Source organism: Hemibagrus wyckioides, linkage group LG19 (genome assembly GCF_019097595.1).
Source record: "Hemibagrus wyckioides isolate EC202008001 linkage group LG19, SWU_Hwy_1.0, whole genome shotgun sequence".
In the NCBI taxonomy this organism is placed as follows: domain Eukaryota; kingdom Metazoa; phylum Chordata; class Actinopteri; order Siluriformes; family Bagridae; genus Hemibagrus; species Hemibagrus wyckioides.
Window position 1 is genome coordinate 10,326,554 of NC_080728.1, and position 21,757 is coordinate 10,348,310.

General features: G+C 39.5%; 1 protein-coding gene across 8 annotated transcripts in view; it reads right to left on the reverse strand.

The window, feature by feature from the left end:
• The window catches only part of phf21b (PHD finger protein 21B), a 68,043-nt gene extending 53,162 nt beyond the window's left edge, over positions 1-14,881 (reverse strand). For 4 of the 8 annotated variants that reach the window (XR_009207378.1, XR_009207377.1, XM_058417144.1 and 1 more), the window contains exons 1-2: positions 14,454-14,880; positions 13,501-13,560 (exon numbers count right to left, since the gene is read on the reverse strand). Coding sequence is in view for 6 of the 8 variants with exons in the window: in XM_058417144.1 (XP_058273127.1) it covers positions 13,501-13,560; positions 14,454-14,507 (114 nt within the window). In the remaining 2 variants the exon portion in view is untranslated. Of the gene's footprint in view, positions 1-13,500; positions 13,561-13,883; positions 14,024-14,453 lie in introns of those variants that run through there. The other 4 variants (XM_058417147.1, XM_058417146.1, XM_058417145.1 and 1 more) reach the window with 3 other exon arrangements.
• Between the last annotated feature and the right edge of the window lie 6,876 nt (positions 14,882-21,757).

Genomic DNA, 21,757 nt, shown 5'->3' on the forward strand with positions numbered 1-21,757 from the left:
ATGTGCCTGTCCTTCCATGTCTGCCTTTGCATGCTTTGCCATGGTCTCATCTTGATGGTGGTACGTGATTCATCCAGAGCTCTTGGCAAATCAGGACAACTCCCTCTGGACCTCTTGGTAAACAAGGCCAGTGAGTACTGGTGCTGTTAGAAATCACCCTCTGCTTTTCATCAGGGACAGGTTTTCTTCTTTGAAGGATTCACAGCTAGGTTTCACTAAAAGTGCTTTCATTTGGCTTTCTAACAGACAACTACAGTGTCCAAGTCCATCTTGGTTTTTAGTATGCTTACACAGACCATGTTCTGCCTACCTAGTAGCCGCCAGTCATACTGCTGTTAATTTCTACAATGCCAATTATCCCTGTGCATTAAGTCTATTTGGATAGTTGGAAGTTGATCTATATTCTTTATGTATCATATGTAGTTTTGGGAGAATGATTTGTATCTTGATGAAGCTTAACTTTTTTGATGACAGGCTTAGGCTGAAATATCCCATGGATGTAGCACATAGGGTTAGTACCCAGCTCTAGTTCCATTTACATATTTCTGTCTTCCAGGGATTCATATTTCTGGTTAATATCCATACTAAAGCACTGTGTAAAAAGCACAGTATGATAACTTTGAAGAGCTAAAGCTCATTATAGAGACTGGACAGTGAAAGCCAGGATTCGGTCAAAGGACTGCAGTGCAGTTAAGCACAGAGAGACTGTGGAAGATTGGATAAATGATTGAGTTGGAGGTTGTGGCAATGAACTAAATGACCACGGTAAGAGGGACTTGAATCTGAGGAAAGATGCTGGTATGATACCCTCGAGCTTATCGCATCGCTACCTAATAAACCTTCTCAGCAATAGAACAACCACGGCATTCCACGCTAAGTGAGTATGCTAGAGGTTGAATCAGCTCTTTCGGAGAAAAACGTCCACAGAGACCAAAGCAAAAGGTATTATGTAGCTTTAGGGGACTATATGTAGTGGGTAAATGCCTGCACAAGTGTGAAATTACAGAAATATAATGCAGTGTTTCATGTACCTCCTGCACCTTTTCCGTATCTACTCCGAGATGAGACGGCAGGTGCAGGTGACCCAATAAGCGATGCCAGGCTGCCTCATGAACATTACAGGCCATGTTCATGTGGAGCACAAACTTTGTATTTGTGTCTGAGGGGGAAAAAAAGGCTCCAGCAAGTCCAATCAATTTTTAAAGAAGCTTTGAAGTCACTCTCCAGTTAAGCACATACAGGATGCTACTTTCTGTTCTTAGCCTCTCTAAGACAAGCAAAATAAAGTCTTAGAAGTTAATGCAAATGAGATGCGTGCCTGCAACACGACAAACCCAACTCTCCTAGTTAACATCATACCAGGCAGAGAACATCCTGATCAGAATGGCGGCAAAGCTTAAAACTAGTTTGATAAAAACAACACAGATGGAGTGATTGAGTTTTTGTTATCAGAACATAGACACTGGCCCACATTTAGGCCCCTTAATAACCAAAAGTGAAAAGATGAGAAATACACCATTAACCTGAATAACATATCTTTCTATAGCCCTCCCATCTCTCATTTTGCTAATTGAAAGAAAGGAAATACACATTTCCCTCTTCTGGTGATGTCTGTACAGCAGAGCATTCTATTGTTTGTGGCAGAGGAGAAAAGTCCTTGACAACCACTTCCTCACCCACACACTCTGAAAGGGAAGAAGGAGAGAGAGAGAGAGAGAGAGAGAGAGAGTGAGAGAGAGAGAGAGAGTAACAAACAATCCTAGCTAAGAGACTGGCAGTAAATAAAAGTACACTTGAATGGCATTAAAGCACTCCACTCTCTCACTGCCTAATTTACTTCTAAGAGGCTTCAACTGTGATCAACTGACCAACTCATATGTTGAGATGCTGAATATATATATATATATTTGACAACACAAGATTTGCATGTCGGACAGCCATAACAAACGGACATTTTGGAACCGTAATAGTTTAGTTCATATTCAATTAACACCATCACTGGCCAAGATCTATCTATACGGGTCAGGATACATCAAAAGTGCTGAGTTTGAACATTCCCTGAGTAAGAGTCAGACCAGATCCTGACAGTCATTGCTTAGTTTGGCATGAAGATATTAAGCCCTCACTTGAAGCGGGCACTGCTTCTTTTAATTAAAGCGTGAGGGTTCCTTTCTTTTTTTTTCTCAACATCATCCTTCTGCCTCGTTGCCAAACTCTCTGCACATCATGATATTCCAGCAAAGCGTGGCCATTCCACTCATGATTATTTTTCAATTCAATTGTGCAAGAAATGGATTCCTACCCTTCTGGTCCTCAGAGAGAGAGAGAGGGAAAGAAAGAAGAAGAAGAAAAAAAAAAAAGAGGCTCCCTTTTGGGAGAGAGGGGAAAGAGAAAGAGTGAGGGAATAGCCGGCAGACAGATGAAGTCATCTTTGAAAGTGTTGGCCTGCTCTAATAAAGTAATCCTATAGGTCAACTAACGTGATCTAATCTTGTTACCTTGTTACTCTCCGCCCAGCAAAGAAAGCCACCGTCATACAAGGGTTCAAACAATAGAGTGTTGATTCAGGCGTTGGCCTTAAATCAATTTTCGATTTCAGATGGTTCACGGAGCTACAAAATTACCCCATTCCACTCTGATGAAAGCTTTTGTGTTTCTCTGTGTCGGCTAAATTAAAGAAGGTAAACACTACCGTCTCTCGCAGAAAAGTAAGAAAAACAGAATCGAATTAGCATCCATAAAATGATCCTCGTGGTCTCAAAGAGTGAACAGACGACTGTGTGTATTATAAAGTCGCTGGCACATTCCTTTCACATATGATAATGCTGTGTCGGCTTTTGTCATGGTGTCACATGCGCTACAGAAGTACAGCATGTCCATTTCAGGCCACAATCTGCTGAGCTCAGTGCAGCTACTGCCCGACATTAGCAGGTGAAGTAGGGTACCGGCACAGCAAGCTATGCCTTGAGATCCTGTCTAATTCAATCAGATCTGTGGTGCTTCTAACAGACCCCTTTAATTAAACATGTCACACAGACGCTGTAACGTACAGGGCCCTATTCTCTCCCTGTGACAGAAATATGACTTTTGTGAGAGTTCATTCCATCCTATTAAAGAGGAATTCAGGAGAGTAGTCAGGGGAGAGAAGGAAAAAAAAAATGAATAGCTAATCAGAAAGAAAAGCCATCCTTAGATAAATTTGATTTAAGGATTAAGTCAAAACTGGTGAAGGTGTTAAAATTGTTTTGTGTTGTTTTTAAGAAGGCACTGTTCCTGAATGATGCTGCCTTCATTACTGTCAACACAATCTCAGGAACAAATAAGAACTGGCGGGAGAACAGAATGAGAGAGATGAGGAAATGAGAGCCCCGTGTTTGAGGATAAAACGTGTTGGCGTGCTGACGGTGCGAGAGTGCTCAGTGCTCGTGTCATGGGCTAATCTGCTGACCGCAGGCATCCTGTTGGTCTCTACCGGTCAGTGGGCTGCAGGAGCACTGGGTTATCAGCTCTGTGCGAGGCACCAAAATACGATCAAGGAGAAGTCAATATGGTCGCCGTAATCCAACCGCTGTGGCCTTTACTGGCAGGTGATCAGAGCAGCCCCTGATTCTCATCTAAAAACAACACAGATTTAAGTGCTCAGGCTCCTCTTTGGTAACAGTACAGAAGACGAGGCTTGTCTTTGAAATGCTGTTGTGTGTGCTTGCTTGCTTTTGTTGCTACTGTGTTGTGAAGTTTGGGATTTACACCAAGGTTTGTGTGTTCCTGCTCAGTGCCTGATAAAGCTATCGTTTTGCAAGCTCCTTTGCTCATATACCTCCTTTACTCCTGACCATATGTGCATACAGGAGCAGTCTGTGCTGGCAAAAAAAAAAAAGTGCTAATACTACATAAAGCCTTGAAAAGGAAAAATGGTATTCATCGATTCAGCTGAACTCAGTCATTCTGCTGATGGCATGGTAAATTGGAAGAGAGAAAGACAGAACAGAGTTTATGCTGTTGAAAATAAGTAAAAGAGTGGCTGACTTGCTTTGTGTGTGTGGCACCCGCTGTGAGAGAATTCGTTGCTACGAGACTCGGGGTAAGAAAAAGAGGCTCGAGTAAGTTCATTAAAACCAGGCTTCTGAATAAGCCTGTTCTCCATGGACTCTCTGGTCACCAATCTTTTGTTCCCGTCAGCCTTGGTAATTACTATAATATGTTAACCCATTCAACCATAACACCTTAACAGACTCTTAGAAGTGGGTGACTTCAAGTCCAGGGATCTTTATTGCTCTACACTGCACTGAATCAGCATTTTAGATTTTGGCTATCATTTAAGTACAGCACTGAGACTGTAAATGTTCAGTAACACTCCACAGCAGCTCCAGTTTAGCTCTCTGGTGAATCTGTCATGGGGGAACGTGTGAACTTTAAGCTTAATATCAGCCGCTGTTACTATAGGATACTGCTACTTAATTAAATGTGGAGGATCTTTCGCAAATATCAATTTTGCCAATATAATTGATCATCCACGCTCAGAAATCCGTAGAAGTGGAAATCCGTAACGAGCTGCCAAGCCTGAAACATTTCGGTTAAAACTAGGTGCGGCTGTTTTATCCTACCTGAGATGACTGCCATATTTGTAGCCTACTTTTGCGTGTTTACTCAAGCTTCAATGTTCAGCTTCAAATGAAAGACAAATATAAAGCAGAAGGTACTCCGGGACAAATTTGAAATTATTATGGCAATTTCCAAAGCCGTTAGAATATGAAAATCAAAGCTCTTTCTGTCCCTCTAGAGGATAGTTTCTAGACTAAAGTGAGTGGAGAAATATCTGAATTGTTTGAAGGGTGTGCTTACCTCACTTGCTTGATAACTTAAGGGAGAAAAAGGAAAGATTTGAAAAAGATTATGCTAATCACACAGCCGCTATAAAGCTAAAACATTTCATTATGTGCGGTCTGAAAAACACTACTGCTTCAACGTTAAGATTTTCCTCCAGATCCTGCTTGCTCCTGTAGTGTGGCACACCACTGTTACTTCTGCACACTGATATGGTCCATAGAAATGTAATTAATCTTTATGATTTTCTCCTCACGAGCATGAGGAATTTGAAATCGTATTGGATCTGGGTGTAACGCTGTATATAACAAGCAAACGGCGGATGTCTAGTCGTTGCCAGCGACAGCTGTTCTTTCTAGATGGTTTGTTTTGCACTAATGCTCAGCTTTAGTTGGTTTTTAATACTCTCCTCTCCCTTTACTTGTTTTCTGCTGAACGCATCTCGCTGTGACTTTCCTCTTTTCTTTCCAAGATGACAGAAGATACAAAAATCTAGGCCAAGACTAGATCATCGTAATATTAAGAACGTTAGCCTCGCCGTCTCGCTGTTTCCCGTGACAGGAACGCCGCATCACCGCCCGGCTTCAGTGTGTTACGTTTGTCCCTACTGGGAGAACGAGTGTCAGAAGTCTAAACTGCAGAAATGTCCTCTCAGTTTCAAATTGTCCTCTCAGTTCCGATTTGGAGCACAGCCCTACGCCAAACAGCCATTTCAGCTCCAACCTATTAAGGCACTGGAGAGAAAATGTTTTCTAAATGACATATTGTAATGTTAATGTGATCACAGTGCGACGCTAAACATTAGTTAAAGCCCTCTTATGCGCTAATATTCTCCATGCATGAATTTGTGGGACTATTAAAACTTTATAAATGAGCTATGAAGACTAATGTTTTGCAGTCTTATTGGCCAGACAGGATGTTTGCAATAACCATTAGCTTTTGACAACGGAACAATATCACTGATGGCACCTAAAGAACTGTTCTGTGGACCATGTTTATTGCGTTAAATAAAAGTGCTTGATATAGCAGCTCTGCAAATAACATTAAACAACAGACAAGGTGCACAGGAAACACTCGGGTTTAGCTTTATCTATAAATCCAGATTCTATAAATATGCACAATAGACTCACAGACCCCCTCACACACACTATTCATTCTCATAACCTGCTTTTATATTACGTATTTCTATTGACGTTTACATTTCACAACGCATGTTTCGTGTTAATATGATCAGATTTTCAGCTTCGTTCTGTTTCAGTATCCGAATTTAATCTCAGGTTATATAAAGTTTAGAGTAGTCGTATGAGACATGAACATGTTTAAGTCTGTCTAAATATCCCTTTTTTTCTAACAAAGCTTGATATCGGGAATTTAAATGGTAGAAACGGAGCCAAGACATGAGAGCAAGTACGAGTAATGAAAGGTTATCAGGTGGAACTGAGCTGAAGAGCAGAGCTGGCAAGCTCTCAGAGGTAAATTTTAATTTGGTTGTTGTTTATTTCAAGCAATTGATAGCTTTAAGCTATTAGAGCTTGTCATCTATGTTTCTCGTCGTTCTCTTAAAGCCCTATCCTCAGGTAATAATGATGATTAATGCTGGACGTCAAGCTGCAGAAACAAAGAGCTGCGTGGAAGGAAAACTGAAGGACTGTCCATTCAACTACTCACATGTGGCTTTCCGTGCAACACATAAGGTTATTGTACTAATAAAGAGCCGTGCTTCCCCTGACCTAATCGTGTTCTATGACGAGAAAACAAGTACTGATTACAGAGTTGGGACTAAGCCCGTCGTCAGCTACCCTTACTTTAATCCTGCTTATGAAAGAAACTAACAAGCTGATAGCGTTAGCAATCCGCAGCACAGGTTATCTAAGGCTCACACTGCAGCGAATATGATTTATCAGCAGAGTGTCATGTTTTTAAATGGTATCTTAACGGATATAAATTTCTGTTTGCATGGCTTGCGTAGATAGAGAGAAAAAGAGAAAAGGGAGAAAGAAAGCGTTTAGGCTGGCATGGCAGCAGACATGGGTTAATTCACTGTACCCTTTCTCTCCCTCTATTGGCTTGCTAGCAAAGCCACATCAGCACTTTTAATATGACTCCTTGGAAATGCCTGCTGCACAATAATAACCAGGCACTTGGCAGCTCAGAGAGGAAAAGAAGAGAGCAGATCTGTCGTCATTAGAAAAAGAACACTGTGCTAAAGAACAGGTGCCTCGCAACGTGTTTACGACACCGTTCCATAATTAGCCCCGTAAAGCTGAGAAAAACACAGCTTTTCAACACATCAGGTTCCGCCAACATCCCTGCCAAACTCGGTGTCTTTCGTTTTGTGACTGCGGTGACCTTTCTGTGGTACTGAAGACATCCTGAAAGTGTCTTTATAGCCCTGCTAATGACTGCCGCTTTCTAATGTACCTATATGGACAGATTTGTACCCTACAGCATGTGAAGAAAGCAGAGAACAATGTTGGACAGAAACATAACACCAGCCTTCCATCTACCATCCAAACCTTCCTCTCATCCTCTCTGGCTTCCCCTGAAGAAGTAATGGCAAAGCTCTCACATGGCTCTATTAATTAACTTCAGGAACTGTTTCACATGGCCTTCCCAGCACAGTGATTAAAGGAAATGGCAGACAAAGACGGGATTGGCATAGCCAGGAGTGCTTGGGAACAAAAAGCACTCAGATTTACAGACCTGGGAGAGTTCAGGAAGAGCCTTCCACCATCCACCACACTATATCTCTCAGGGTGACATTTGGATGACCTTTACTGGTTCATGCCTCCCTCAGCACGCATTCAAACTCGTATCTAAATCCCCAAGCCTAACTCACACATATGTGTGAGATTAAACCAGACCTGAGCCTGCCAAACCCTGGCTTGTGTTTTATAACATTTATTTACTTGTACAAACTTCCACTAATGTTCAAGGCATCTTACTAACATTTAAAACGCTGCAGATGTGGACACGCGGTACAGCACACACTCGCATATAAGTTTACTTGCTTCGGAGTTGTCTAGCATGTACGCTCGTATGATGAATCATGCATTGCATCAGCCTTTTTTTGCTCCAGAGTCCAAAACACAAAGAAAGACTAGTCTAGAGTCATCAATAATAAATCTGCAGTTCACAGTAAGTACAGAAAGCATCAGATACAGATGTAGATTCACTGCATTTGTGTTCAAAACATGAAGCTGGGAGAATGACGTGGTGGCTTTAACATCCATGCTCCAGAAATAACAAAAATTAAAAAAAAAAACCCTGACACGGCTCTAATGTGAAGAAAAATACAAAAGCCTTCTAATGAGATGTTTCATGATTTGAAAAAAAAAAAAAAAAAAAACAAAGTTCATTGCAAAGTGTAGCATCCTGACATTTTGTGAACCACATAGTTATTTTATTACATAGTGTCTACATGCAGTGGACCACTTCCACCCATAATTCCAATACAGCAGATGCAGATGCACAAGGATAGCATTTAAAAGGCTACTTTTTTTCTTGCGAGTCTCTCTAACTTGTACAGCATCCAATTATCTAGCCAAATTTACACCGACAGATCAGAATAGCAAAACAAGCTAGTGAACTCCGATAACAATTCTTCACAGTACATTTAAAATGTTGTTTTACGCTTCTTGTCCTCGCCATTTTAGACATAATGATGTTTTAATAACATGCTTCTACTCATTTACACAGGGTCACTAGACCAAACAGTAAACTTTGTCTCACACTCCCTCCCCCACGCCCATACTGAAAAGGTAGGCTGAGAGAGACGCGTTCGTGTTTGCCGACGCTGCCTGATTTCCGTAACCTTTCACCCAGCCCAAGCTGCCACTCACACACAGCATCTGGAAGGGACTCTCAGCTCCCACAGGACTAGGGACCATATTATTCACAGTGCTTGCTCCAGTCCAATCCACCCCTCCCCAAACTACTAACAGCCTTCTGAAAACCTGCCTGTTATTTGAATTTGAAAGAGTTGAACTAGAGGTGAAATTGTCTTAGTCTGGGAGATATGATAAATCCAAATGACCAAAGCCTGACACCTTACCAGAGAGAGACGAAAAAAAACTGCTGAGAAATATTACCAACTCATTTAAACAACAATACAGTAACTGTGGGTATCTAAATGCCCGTAATATTCACACTGGATTGCTTTAGAGGCTGAAGCCCTCAGGCACAACTAAATGACTTAACACAGTATTGTGCAAAATGGCCACAATCAGCCAGGTGTGATTGCCATAGTCCTGATTTGGCAAGAGGAACTAAGGAGTCACTAGAATTCAGCCCTGCTCACTCCTGGACCCAAATCAGACCAAATCTGTCAGAGCACACAATCACATGCCTCTGTGAACCAGACCACCATCAGCCTAGAACACATGATCCATGAAAATGACTCCTGCCAGAATGCTGAATTGCTTTTATGCAAAAAACATGCTGTGTTTGTGCACATCCCTATGATTTTAACAGCAAATATATACATTATATAGCTTTTATGAATTCAGTTCCACCCTAATGAGCAAGCCATGAGAAAGAAACCTTAAGAGAAACTAGACTCAAAAGAGTATCCACTATTTCCTGAGTGACGCTGGAGTGCGCTTATAAATCAGTCCTGCATCGGTACGAAAGGACGTTCAGATATTTATCGTTCCGACGTCATTTTATATATGTATGTATGTTAAATTACTTTTTATCTCGTACCTCCAACTTTAAACTGCTCCCTCTCTCCATTGTCCTAATTTGCTTTTTGTCTTGTACCTTCTTACTACAATGCTCTCGCACACATTCCCCGACTGCTTTGTTTAGTTTCGCAGTAGTGGCTCAACAAATACTGCACAAAATATAAAGCAAACAGAGAGACTTTAAAAGCATGACTACTATACGAGCAGCTGTCCTCACATTACTAAGTAAAGACTTATTTATATAAGCCAACGCCTCTTATTAACTGAAGTAACATTGCCTCCATTCTGAAAATACACTCAAAAACACAACACAGTTCTCAACAGGGACTCGCGTTGCAGCTTCACAGCCAAAATCTTATCGCCCAAAGAGAAAAAGTTTAAAGTGAAGACGTGAATGAAATCCATCTGAGTTCAACACTGTTGGGAACTTTATTTCTCTGATGCAACAAACTGCAAGAATTCCATATTTTAACCTTCATGTTCTGTTCGCTATTTAATCGTGCTGTTTCCCGTTACTCCGGGCCATCTTCTTATGTATTAGTGCAATAGAACTGTAACATTTATTTAATCTTATCTTCATCTCAATGATGATCAGTATATACAATCTTGATAGGATGGCAGGTGTGTGTGTATGTGTGTGTGTGTGTGTGTGTGTGTGCACAGCTGAAAGAATGAATAAGAGATAGGGAGAATGTGATCTTTGTGGTTCTGAATTACGAATGAACACCTTGTTTTGAGCTGAGATGAACCAAGTGAAATAAGAAACCCTGACTCTCGGCTTTTACTGACTCTTTATAACATCGTATATGCAATATTAGATCTAGATTTATTCGTTTACACTTATTCAAGAAACAGTTCCAGACGCTTAAGTCTCTATGAAAGAAAAAGCGTAATGCAATTTTTCGTTAAAGTTTTTCTTCTTTTTTTTGCTTCGCCACATCAGTAAAAGAGATATTCTGACAATTATTCATTCACTCATTCGTCTTCAGTGCCCCTTAATCCTGGTTAGGGTCACGGTGTCTAACTATTAATATGCATGAACTATTATTTAATCAGCAAATGATTTTCAGACTTTGAAATTAACCTTTAATTTTATAAAACGTAACAACTACTTTATTCCAGATACAGCAGTCCTTTTCCTTTCAGTTAACAGACTGGAACATTTGCATTCATGTACAAACCTTTACACACACACACACACACACACAGGTATTAATGGTTATTTAGAGAATCAGCCTTTTTTTCTGCTGACTGCATTTCATTTTGGGAGTGAATCTGAAATTAAAGGCTACCTGCTGTATGTAAAATAGTTACTCCTTAAACTGTTTAGGTAAGCACCACTGATCTAAATGTTTCAGGCTGAATTATTTAATAGGTAGATATTGAGTAGTAATAGTGTTCTATTATAATACTATATTACATACATAATTTACTAGTCAACATTTTATTCCTAGTCAAAAACTCATTATATTTCATGTCCTTTTTTTACTGGTTGTTTGTTGTTGTTGTTTTTTTTTTTTTGCTCTTGATGCCAGTTCTATCTGCAATACTCATGAGCCACTTATAACCCACTTTATGGAGACAAGGCAAGTTAAAACTATGTATAAAACACATTTAAATACAACTTTCATGTTGACGAGAGTGCTGTACAGAGTTATCGTAGACGGCTGATAAAATAAAATCATGGTGTATTAGTAATAATAATAAAATACAACAGATTAAAAAGTGAGGAGAATAACAGATTAAAGATTAAAAGGGAAGCAGGGACAGACAGATTATTAGGTCTTAAGTCCAATTAAGGCTAGCTTTGGGATTTTCTTCTACCCAACCCAATTCTTGTGCTTTTTCATATATATTTATATAAGATAACTTCGGAAAAAATCATGAACCAATCAGAGTACAAGCCGATTTGATTTTATTTGTATAGAACTTTTAACAAGTAACATATAATATAAATAATCACCTGCTATAACTGTATACTATATGACCAAAATGTGCATCATGAGCTTATGAGCAACTCACAAATATGATCATCAGAGTTATTTCTGAATGCATTTATGGTTTCAAAATGACATGCTATACTTCATATTGCATTAACACCATATGCCTTCCCTACATGTTCACCCTTACCCTCGACCCATTTTCTCAGCTGCTGTATAACGATTTAGTAGATTTAGCTCAACATGTTCACATCAACATATTTGCTCAACAAGATCCCATGATGGCTGCTGACTTTCCAGACACTCTGTGGAATATCGGTTTAATATAAAATGCACAAAAACACAAAGTATACCACTTCTTATACAACAGATACAAATCACTATACTCTACTGAAGATTAAACTAGTCGCTGGGTTGTAAAATAACCTGTGACCTTGAAAAAATGACACTGACGTGGGCACTACACATACTATGGAGGTTTTGGTATTTATTTTTAAAGCTCTAGTAACTATTATTCAAGATGAAAGAAAAATAATGGATGGGAATAATGACTGCCTTCATGCTAGCTTACTAAATAGTATGTCAAAAGAGTACACCACAATACCACGGACACACTACTTAGGGCGGTAGTGTGCACTTTTAGAAGGTAGCCATAGTAACACTCTATAGTCGAAAACAACTTCCTTCCTGTGTTGTAAATATGGGAGAGCCGATAAAAGCTCTCGCGCTGTGCTGACTCGCCTTTTCTCTCCATCTCTCCCTCTCTCTCTCTCTCTTCCTTTAGCGCCCTTCCCCCTCCTCCTCCTCCAAAAACAGCATCAAAGCCATCAAAATGGTAATGTTGGGTATGAATGAGACCCCCATCCCCCCACACCGCCAAACTCTCTGCTGCAGACTTTTTTTTTTTTTTTTGCTCCATGTTAGGAAGAAAACCAACACCGCCACCTCCCCCCCTCTTCTCTCACAAAATGGAAGCTTCCACTATCAAACTGAAACGCTAAAGAAAAAAAAAACAGTACGGCAAATAGCCACCAAAACACTTCACATACGTCTATAAACTCTAAACACACATAAATCCCGTGGTTTTATTAATGATGTTTTGACTTGGATGTGTTAAACACGATGAAACGTTGCAGAGGACGGAGGGGGAAAAAGACGAGGCGCTGTTCCAAGTGCTGAAAAACTGCATTCCGGAGGAAACGCGATCGATTAAACTTAGTGGGAAAAGAAATCGCTTGACACAACTACACAACTACACACACATACACACCATTAAACGAGTGCGATTCGAGGTTTGTGTTTAACTTTCTCGGCTTGTTGAGGAAGGACAAGGTTAACTTTATAAAAGCGGAGGAGGGAGGATGGTGACTTGTGTTGAAGCTCTATTATGGCAGCTGTCCGTGGTGCTTAAAACAGAGCTCGTGTTTTCAGGGCTCCTCTGCATGATCCGTCAAACAACACTTAATAAAACCAGCTCTGATCGAAAAGAATTCCGCCTTTAATTCTTAGTTAATCTTATAACTAACTAACTATGCTGTTGGATTCGGGATTGTAAAAAAAAAAAAAGTGAAAGTCGAGCTCGAATCAAACGCTACCACGTCGTCATGTGACCAAGGAGGAGAAATAATAAGACCAAGACCGGCGATAAAAGTGTCCAATAAGTATATTTCAAACGTATAAACTTCAAATTTTACAAATATCACTAGCTATTTGTCATACTTTCAGGATTGGTGTGTAAAAAAAAAAAGAGTCATCTTTTCACACTTAAAAAAGCGACCTTTCAAGCAAACTACTAGGCTAGACTCCAGAAACAAGAAACATGTCGACCTGCTCAAAATGGACGCTAAAATTCACAATTCATGTACTTAAAGTAGCCCATACACATTTCTCCATCCACAAGCATTTCTTCAACACCGCAGTCAATTCTGAGACTTTTTTTTAATACATTAGCTGTTTCTGTGGACTGAATAAAAAAAGCTGTGCCTGAGTTAGGTCGCGACATGGAGGAAAATCAGTGGAAAAACTATGGAGGAAATATGAATTGTTCTTACTTGTTTTTCGCTTAGGACTCTGCTTTGCCTTTCGTGTAGTTGTTTCTTAAGCTCTCCGTCCTACAATTGAACAGAATGACAACAACAAAAATGTAAGTGGGGGAGGGAGGAAAAAAAATGCCCAAAAAAATGCAAGTGGAACAAAAAGTTAAAGTGATATTTAGCGTGACGTTTTCCAGCAAAGTCACACTAAGGACGAAGCCGTCTGCAGCTGAAAGCCTTAAAACTCTACACGAGCTAACGGCTAACGCGAACAAGGAGAGATTTTAACGGCGATAAAGTTTAACTCGCACACACACACACACACACACACACTCCCCTGCTTGCTCTTTATACACATAACGATTCAAAGCACTAGGAATATGTAGGACGTTGCGATTTACCTGCAGCTCTCGCTTCATCTGTGCAACTAGTTTCTAAAACGGAGAAAAGAAATGAAAGATGGTCGAACCGAAAGAGAGAGAGAGAGAGAGAGACAGAGAGACAGAGAGATAGAGAGGGGGGAAAAAGTGTGTTGAAGTTACAGTGTGTCAGGGAGGAACAAAGCCGTTAGCCGCGGCTCACACAGCGACTCTCGCGCCTCATAAATATTCAAGTCTCGTGCTGATCTGGCTACACAAAAAAACACCGCATTATTAGACTAACAGCTAGCCTAAAAGCTAGCTCCTACAAACGACTGTTGCTTTGAAGGGGGGAAAATAAAACACGACTCCAAGATAACTGTGCTTAAAAAGTACATGAACAACCTCAAGTCGAAACTACATGTTATGGCGACACCAGACACTATGAAGTGTAATGTTAGTGCTACTTGTTTCCTTATTTCACAAAATGTAACCAAACACTCGCTTTATTCAACTGCACACACGGTCAGAAAAGCCAGTGAGGGTGGAATAACTAACACACACACACACATACGCTCACACACACACACACACACTGCGATGTTTCAGTACCTGATGACATTGGATTTCCACTTTCAACGCCTCTTGAAGGCCTTGTAGTTCCATGTTCCGACTTCAAAATCACTTTTCTTCCACTTTCGATGCGTTGAGAAGTTTCCGTACACCGAGCTGGGGGTTTTTTTGGTGTTAAAAAAGCCACATGAACAGTGGGAAAGAAGAACTCCTCGCGCTGCCAAAAGCAAGTTCTCGCTTCTTTACTGGGCAACAAGACTCATCGCTCACTTCACGCCACTACACAAAGTGCTCCAAACACGGCCAAAACACGTCGCCGATCGGACACAAACACTCCACCGGCGACAATTTGAAGGCGTGTTCGATATGTTTTGTCGATATCTTTTTTCCTTCGCTATTTTAGAATTGAAATCAGGGGGACTATATTTTTGTCCGAGTCCGCGGCTGGATTTCACTTTGCCTGGGGAAAAAAAGTTGCGCTTCGGTTGTCAATGCTAATTCGGAAGTTCCCGGATGGAGCAGTGAAAGAAGAGCGGAACTCTCTCCCCCCCTTCTCTGTCACACACACACACACACACACGTTTGTCTTACAATTCCTTGTAAGGACCTTCCATTGCTATAATGTAGTTAATGAATACTAGTAAACCCTTTGGAGTTTTTATAAATAAAAGCCGTGGTTTGTAAGTCCCCACAAAGTCAAATATTCCTTTCTGTTTGGGGACATAAATACATGCCCCCCCAACACACACACACACACACACTAGCATACATTCCAGTCATGCGCAATATTCAGTTGAACCATACAAAATAAATAATGTTACAAGGACAACTCTATAGGGAGTATTTCATTTTTCTTTTCAAGTCCATGGTGTGTTTACACTCTATGCTTAAAGTTTGCCTTTCTATGACTTTCAAGGTCTGGGCTATTTATTCCATTTTTTTTTTGATTAACCAAACTTACTTTCTGCACTGACATGAAAAATAGACACCACCTTATCCTTTTGTGCATTTTGATTTGGGTTAAGGCCCATCTGCTTAAGCGGCATTATCATTCCACCAGCTAATATACGTCAAGCAAAAGTGGTCAGAGTGAATAAGCTAGACATCAGACATCAATATGGGCAGTAAGTGACACACAATGGCCTTTCTGAGCGGGATTAGGTTTGCGGGGAGACCTCCCCCTCCCTCGCTACAGCCCACTGTCCTTGGGGCTGTTCATCACTTTTGTCCTGAGTGTTCCCCACCTCCAACCTAAATTAACACCACCGCCTCTTTCAATTATTAAGATGCAAATATATGCACCACTCTGCCTTAACTTTACTAGCACTCAGTTACATCACAATTCTGGGGGTTGAGCACTATTTTTACAACCATATGTAGCCTTTGAAACTTTCTCATTTTTTCCTCCTGTGTGGTGTTGTTAAATCTGATTATGTTCGAACAATAAGCTACGTGTCTGCTGATTTCATTTGTACATCAGTATTGGGAAGATGTTGGTTGGTTGAGTTTGAGTTTGATCAGCTCTTTCACTACAATGCCGTTGTAGTCTACATGAATCATATTGAAATGTTGTTAGAATTATAGCGTTTATATAAATGATCTATCTGAAATGATCTAACTGTATTACTTACTATGTAGCAACACCTATATGACATAATGAGGATTATTATTATACTATTATTATATTATTTTACTATTATATTATTAAACTGAATAGAATGTGCCATGAGAAGCCACATATTATGTACTATTATTTTTCTTTTTAGCCCTCTCACTCACTGTACCTCATGCTGGGTCTGTATTTTCCCTCTATAAGTTATTGGGTACTATTTTGTCACTCCATTTAATGTGGTTGTATGTGTTTTTGCACGCTATTGTCTCGCTCCTCCCACTTCCGCCTTCCTCCCGCCTTCATCGAGTGCGCCAGCCAATCAAGAGTTGCGGCGGCGTCGTGACGCCTACAGACCCTAGCTGATGACAGCCAATCAGCTCCTCTGGAACGGGCTGGCCAAATAGGAACTTGATACGAAGCCCTTGTAACCTCAGCAATTGTGTGTTTTCTAACAAAAGCCCCCAGAGTTAGAAAGACAGCTGCTGTAATTAAGTGTGTTTAACTCTTAACACAGATAAACACCGGAAGAGTTTATTCAGCACTGTTCGTCTTCATTCAACACTGCTTTCGATAGAATTATTACGCAAACCATCAATAAACAATAAACGAGTCATCTGGAGAATAAACGCTGTAACACTAATGAGTTTAGTAGGACATTGGTTTCTCAAACTTTTTTTTTTTTTTACAATCGGGGCAACTTAAATGTGCAAAAATAAATACAGTACAGCTTCATTTATAAACACAATCCAGTAGGGTTGTTATTTAAAACGTGTATGATATTATTTTTGTCTTTTTGTTAGATCTTTTCACTCATTCCACACTTTTTATACATTAAAAATGACAGTTGGATTAGTAAATATACTAAGTAATGATTATAATAACTTTGATGAAGGTGGGTTATGATCTAGGTCTCTGTTTGTTTGTTTGCTTCGATTTCTGAACTTTCCATATTTTGCATTACAATTATGTCATTGACATTATGTATAGACTTAATAACTTTAATAATGTGTTCACATAACTGTAGCAAAATTAAAAAGAAAAAAGAAAGAAAGAAAGAAAGAAAGAAAGAAAGAAAGAAAGAAAGGAGTCACAGACCCACTGACTATGCTTTATGGATCCAGTTTAAGAACCATGTCAATGCTTCATAGAACAAAGCACCATGGACAGCTCCTGATAGTCTATAGTAACATCTTGCAGGTAAAATAACTTTAATCGATTATATATAATAAATCTATTTTAAGCATAGCTTACATTTCGCAATCAACATGTGCAGTATCCTGGAATAATGTTGCAGAGGTTTTGGAAAGGAAGCCATGACTCGTCAGTGTCAGACAGACTTCCACCCCCATCATGCACAAGGAGGCCTGCTTTTCTGTTGCTGCTTTGCTGCTACATCAGCTGCTACTTTCATTTCACGGCTCAGCAGTGAAACTCTCGAGCTCCTCTCAGCAGATGAGCAGCTTTTTTATTTTTTAGTGCAACATGCCTACTGTAAGGCCATTATCTCTTGGGAGATCACAGGAAAAAAGTTGACTTCTTTCTGCTATATTATCTCGCCATTTACAGTAAGCCTGTTATCTCATGGGGATAACAACAAAAGATTTGATTTACATCTGCTATATCATCCCTTTAGTCAAAGAAAGGTAAATTCATGCTATTTTATTTCTGAGTTGCAAAAGGGACAAAACTTGAATCAGGTGAACTCAAATCGAGGTGGGTCATTGTTAAACCCAGGATGATAAATTAAGCAGGAATTTAATCAGCCTTCCTGTGTGGGGTAAGTGTTGAACTGGCCATAAATCAAATTAATTTGCTTCCTTGCTTAGTCAAAAATTATAACACTTTCTCTCTTTTTTTACATCAGCAACATTTATAATGATATAATATTGGTAAGCTGATCCTTTTGGACTTTTTTTCTCATGACCAAAAAAAAAGGCATTAGGTTAAAATCCGAATTCATAACCTGAAAGAAAGTGCTGTGTATATAATGTGTTGACAAAAATCCACAAATGTGTTGCCTAATTATTTTATATAATAGAGAGATAGGTTCAAAATATTGAACATTACACAGATCTATAGTATGTAAGGTCTACGACTTTTTATTCATACATCCAATATTCCCCCTACTGGAGTAACAATATGTAGGTCTATTACCTCAGGGACACAGTGACCTTCAAAAGCTTGGTCTTTGACTGGCCTTGTAAGTCAGAACAACCCCAAAAGATACCAATTACATTTGACATTTAAAAATTCAGATATACAAATGGCAAATAAGTCTTTCTTACCTTCCACTCTTTAAACATAGTGGTTTCATTTTTATTTCTGTTCACTGTTTATCAACACCACCAGACATTTAAGGCACCATAAATCAATATCTCTTCTCCTTATTCAATCACAATGTATTACAAAGTCAACAATCTCATCATTGTTAAAATGACTGCTGCATCCATTTCCATATTACATAAGCATTAGTACATACATTTTTTATAGTAGACTTCAGTATAACATAAGTTTTATAGGATGTAGAGTCGCCACTGATTCTTTTCAGAGGCCTTTCCTCAGAGTCTAATGGCTGATTGAGCGAATAACACTGTTTCCTGGAATAGAGCAGTCTCTGTCACTTGTGCTCTGCTGTTACTGTACGCATCATCCATGGCGAGCGTGGCTGAAGCGCCCTGGGCTGTGCTTAGCGTACATTATAATCTGCCAAGCTTTCTGCTTCCTCCAGGCTGCTGGATGAGTAAGCATGTCAGCTAGCCAAGTGGAAAACAGCAGAGACAAAAAAAGAAAGAGACAGGAGGGGAGGTCTGAGGAAGAGAGGTTTTGGGACCCACTATAAACCCTGCTATTCGTTAACTTCACAAAATTTTGGCATGAAACCTGCTTTTATAAATAGATAGACAAACCAGCGTGCTTTGGTGAAGTGTTAACAGCAGGCGTCCTTCTTAGCAGGACACCATTTGCACCAGCCTATTATAAGTCCTTCATCATTCTGGATCACTGAAAAGAGAACACAGCAATTCTCACAGTCCACAAGAGTTTGCCCAAGCCAAAGATTGTATAAGGACCACACATAGAGATAGTCAGTGAGTTTGGTGCTAGCTATTTTGAAACCAGTACAGTTCTCCAGTCCATTCCAAAAGTTTGCTACTTTATATGTATATATATATATATATATATATATATATATATATATATATATATATATATATAAAGTGGCAAACTTTTGGAATGGTGAGGAAAAAAAACCAAAATGAGACAGATGAGAAAAATAGAGGAGTACTACACCTACACAGAATCATACCCACCACAGGAATCTGACTATTCACATAATTTGTATTAATACATTTGAACAAATAAGTAGACCTTGGCGGTTAAATCACATTAGCTATTTTTTTATAGGATTAGATGTTTGGGCTTGCAAAACAAGACTTGGCAAGTCCACTGGGGGTTTAACTTGCCCAGTGAGATAGCTAATGAATTTATGATTTGTTCATCATTTTTTTCAGAAGAGGAAAATGTCACTAAGTATATCAAAAGATGTTGTCTCTTTAAAATCGCTGACCCCGAAATGGAATGAAACATATTCATTAAGGTAACTTTCAGCAAAACTGTTGCTTCTCTATTTTTTCTCTCCAACTATGATACACATTTGGATTGTGAAAAGATTTCTTTTTTGGTAAGTGGAAAAAAGTGAAATTCACTTTTTAGTCAGTTCCTCGGATTAATAAACATCAAATCCAGTTCATATGACAAACTGGGAATAAATGTTAAATATCAGAAATGCCTGGTTCAGTTACAGAATCAAAAGTAACAATTCTTCACTGTCTATAAACCTAAAGCAAGCTTCTGGCATGCAGCGTGTCTGAGTGTTTACGGTCATGCACTTACTGTAATAAATGGAGATAAGTGGAGTACTAAGCCTCAGAGCCAAATGATTATGAAATGTAGCCTCAGTAGTAATCTCAACCCAAGCAAAAAAGAGTGGCTTTAATTTGCAGCAGGACATTTCACTGACCGAGCCATCTGATAAATGTATGCATGCCGGAAAAAAAAAATGCCTCTTTGTTTTGTGGTCATTTTGAGCACAAGATGCAGTAAATACACACTGTGGATTAATTCTGTGTGCATTTCAGAAGTAAGATCACTTCAGATAGTAATGCAGTTTCTTGTATCCTATAACTAGAGGTACTCAATCACTAAAGTGGTGCTCTGTCGTTTTTAGCTGCCTCAGTGAATAAAAGCATTGGCATGGAATATTGCACAAAGCCTGAGGTATACATGAGCCAAGCAAGCCTCACTCTGCGTTAATGAAAATACATTACGCTGCTTTCAATATCAATAGGTGCTCAGAGCTGACTGTAAACATTACTCACATGAACATGTGAAGCATCACTGTGTGTCATAATGAAAGGTCATGTGCCGTGTGAGCTGGAAGTTACTTTACTTTTATTACAAGGCAATCAGAGTGACGCTCTTTCTGTCTTTTTGTTGCTCTTCTTAGAAGTCAGAAAGATATTTCTGCTATTATATCTAATTCAGAATTCTATTACATTCCACTCAGACTCTGTTTATTTAGTTTTGAAGAAGGAATAGATGGTTTTATTTCAGGTCACCTTGGTACCCAGACTGAGGTGATATTGAATCGAGAAACAAACAAAAAACAAGTCAGTTGTATAGCATTATAACACTAGCATATTTATCTGTTATTATTATTGTTGTTGTTGTTGTTGTTGTTGTTGTTATTATTATTATTATTATTATTATTATTATTATTATTATTATTATTATTAACAACAACAACAACAACAATAATAATAATACCTTAGTACCTTCATAGATACATGTTTTGGACCTGTATTGTGCATCTTTTACCTTATAAGATACATGCAGTGTAGGTATATCAATAGGCAATAAGTCCAGTAAAGTACTTTAAAGGTTCTCTATATTCAAATGCCACCTTGGTGATATCAAGCCAGTGAGAATGGTACAGTTTGTTACCTTTATTTTTTATAACCCAACTTGAGAGAGGGGAAATCTAACATGTGGATCCTCACAGACTCATGCAGCTTTCAGGCTAAAGCATCATAGTGACAAAAATGCTATCTGCCTTCTTCCCCATACATGAGCTCAGACACCTGTGATTGGCCAGTGTCACTGTGAGTGACAAAGAGGGAGTAACACCATCTTTCTTATCAGAGACCAGTTTTGATTGGATTCATTGCTGGGGCAGCACGGTGGCTTAGTGGTTAGCAAGAAGGGTTCAAATCCCGGGTTTGAGGAGGCAGGGACCTTTCTGTGTGAGTTTGCGTGGGTTTACTCCGGATTCCTCCCACAGTTCAAAAACATCAAGCTAATGGTTGATTGGTAATTCTGAATTGCCTGTGAGTGTGTGTGTTTGTCTATATGTGGCCCTGTGACGGACTGGCGACCTGTCCAAGGTGTACCCCTGCCTTTCACCCAATGTTTGCTGGGATAGACTCCAGCAGATTCCTGTGACCCTAATTAGGAATAAAGCGGGTATAGACAATGGATGGATGGATTCCTTACCATGCTGGCTGTAGCACCGTCATTATTTTATTCTGACATAGTACCTTATCCTCCTACAACCTGGCGTCCACATACATGGACATCACATTTTTGGTTGTGTGCACCATGATACTTAATTCTTTGTAACTGGAACATGTTGTACACAAAAGAAGTGGCTTCATGTTCAAAGATACTATCTGGT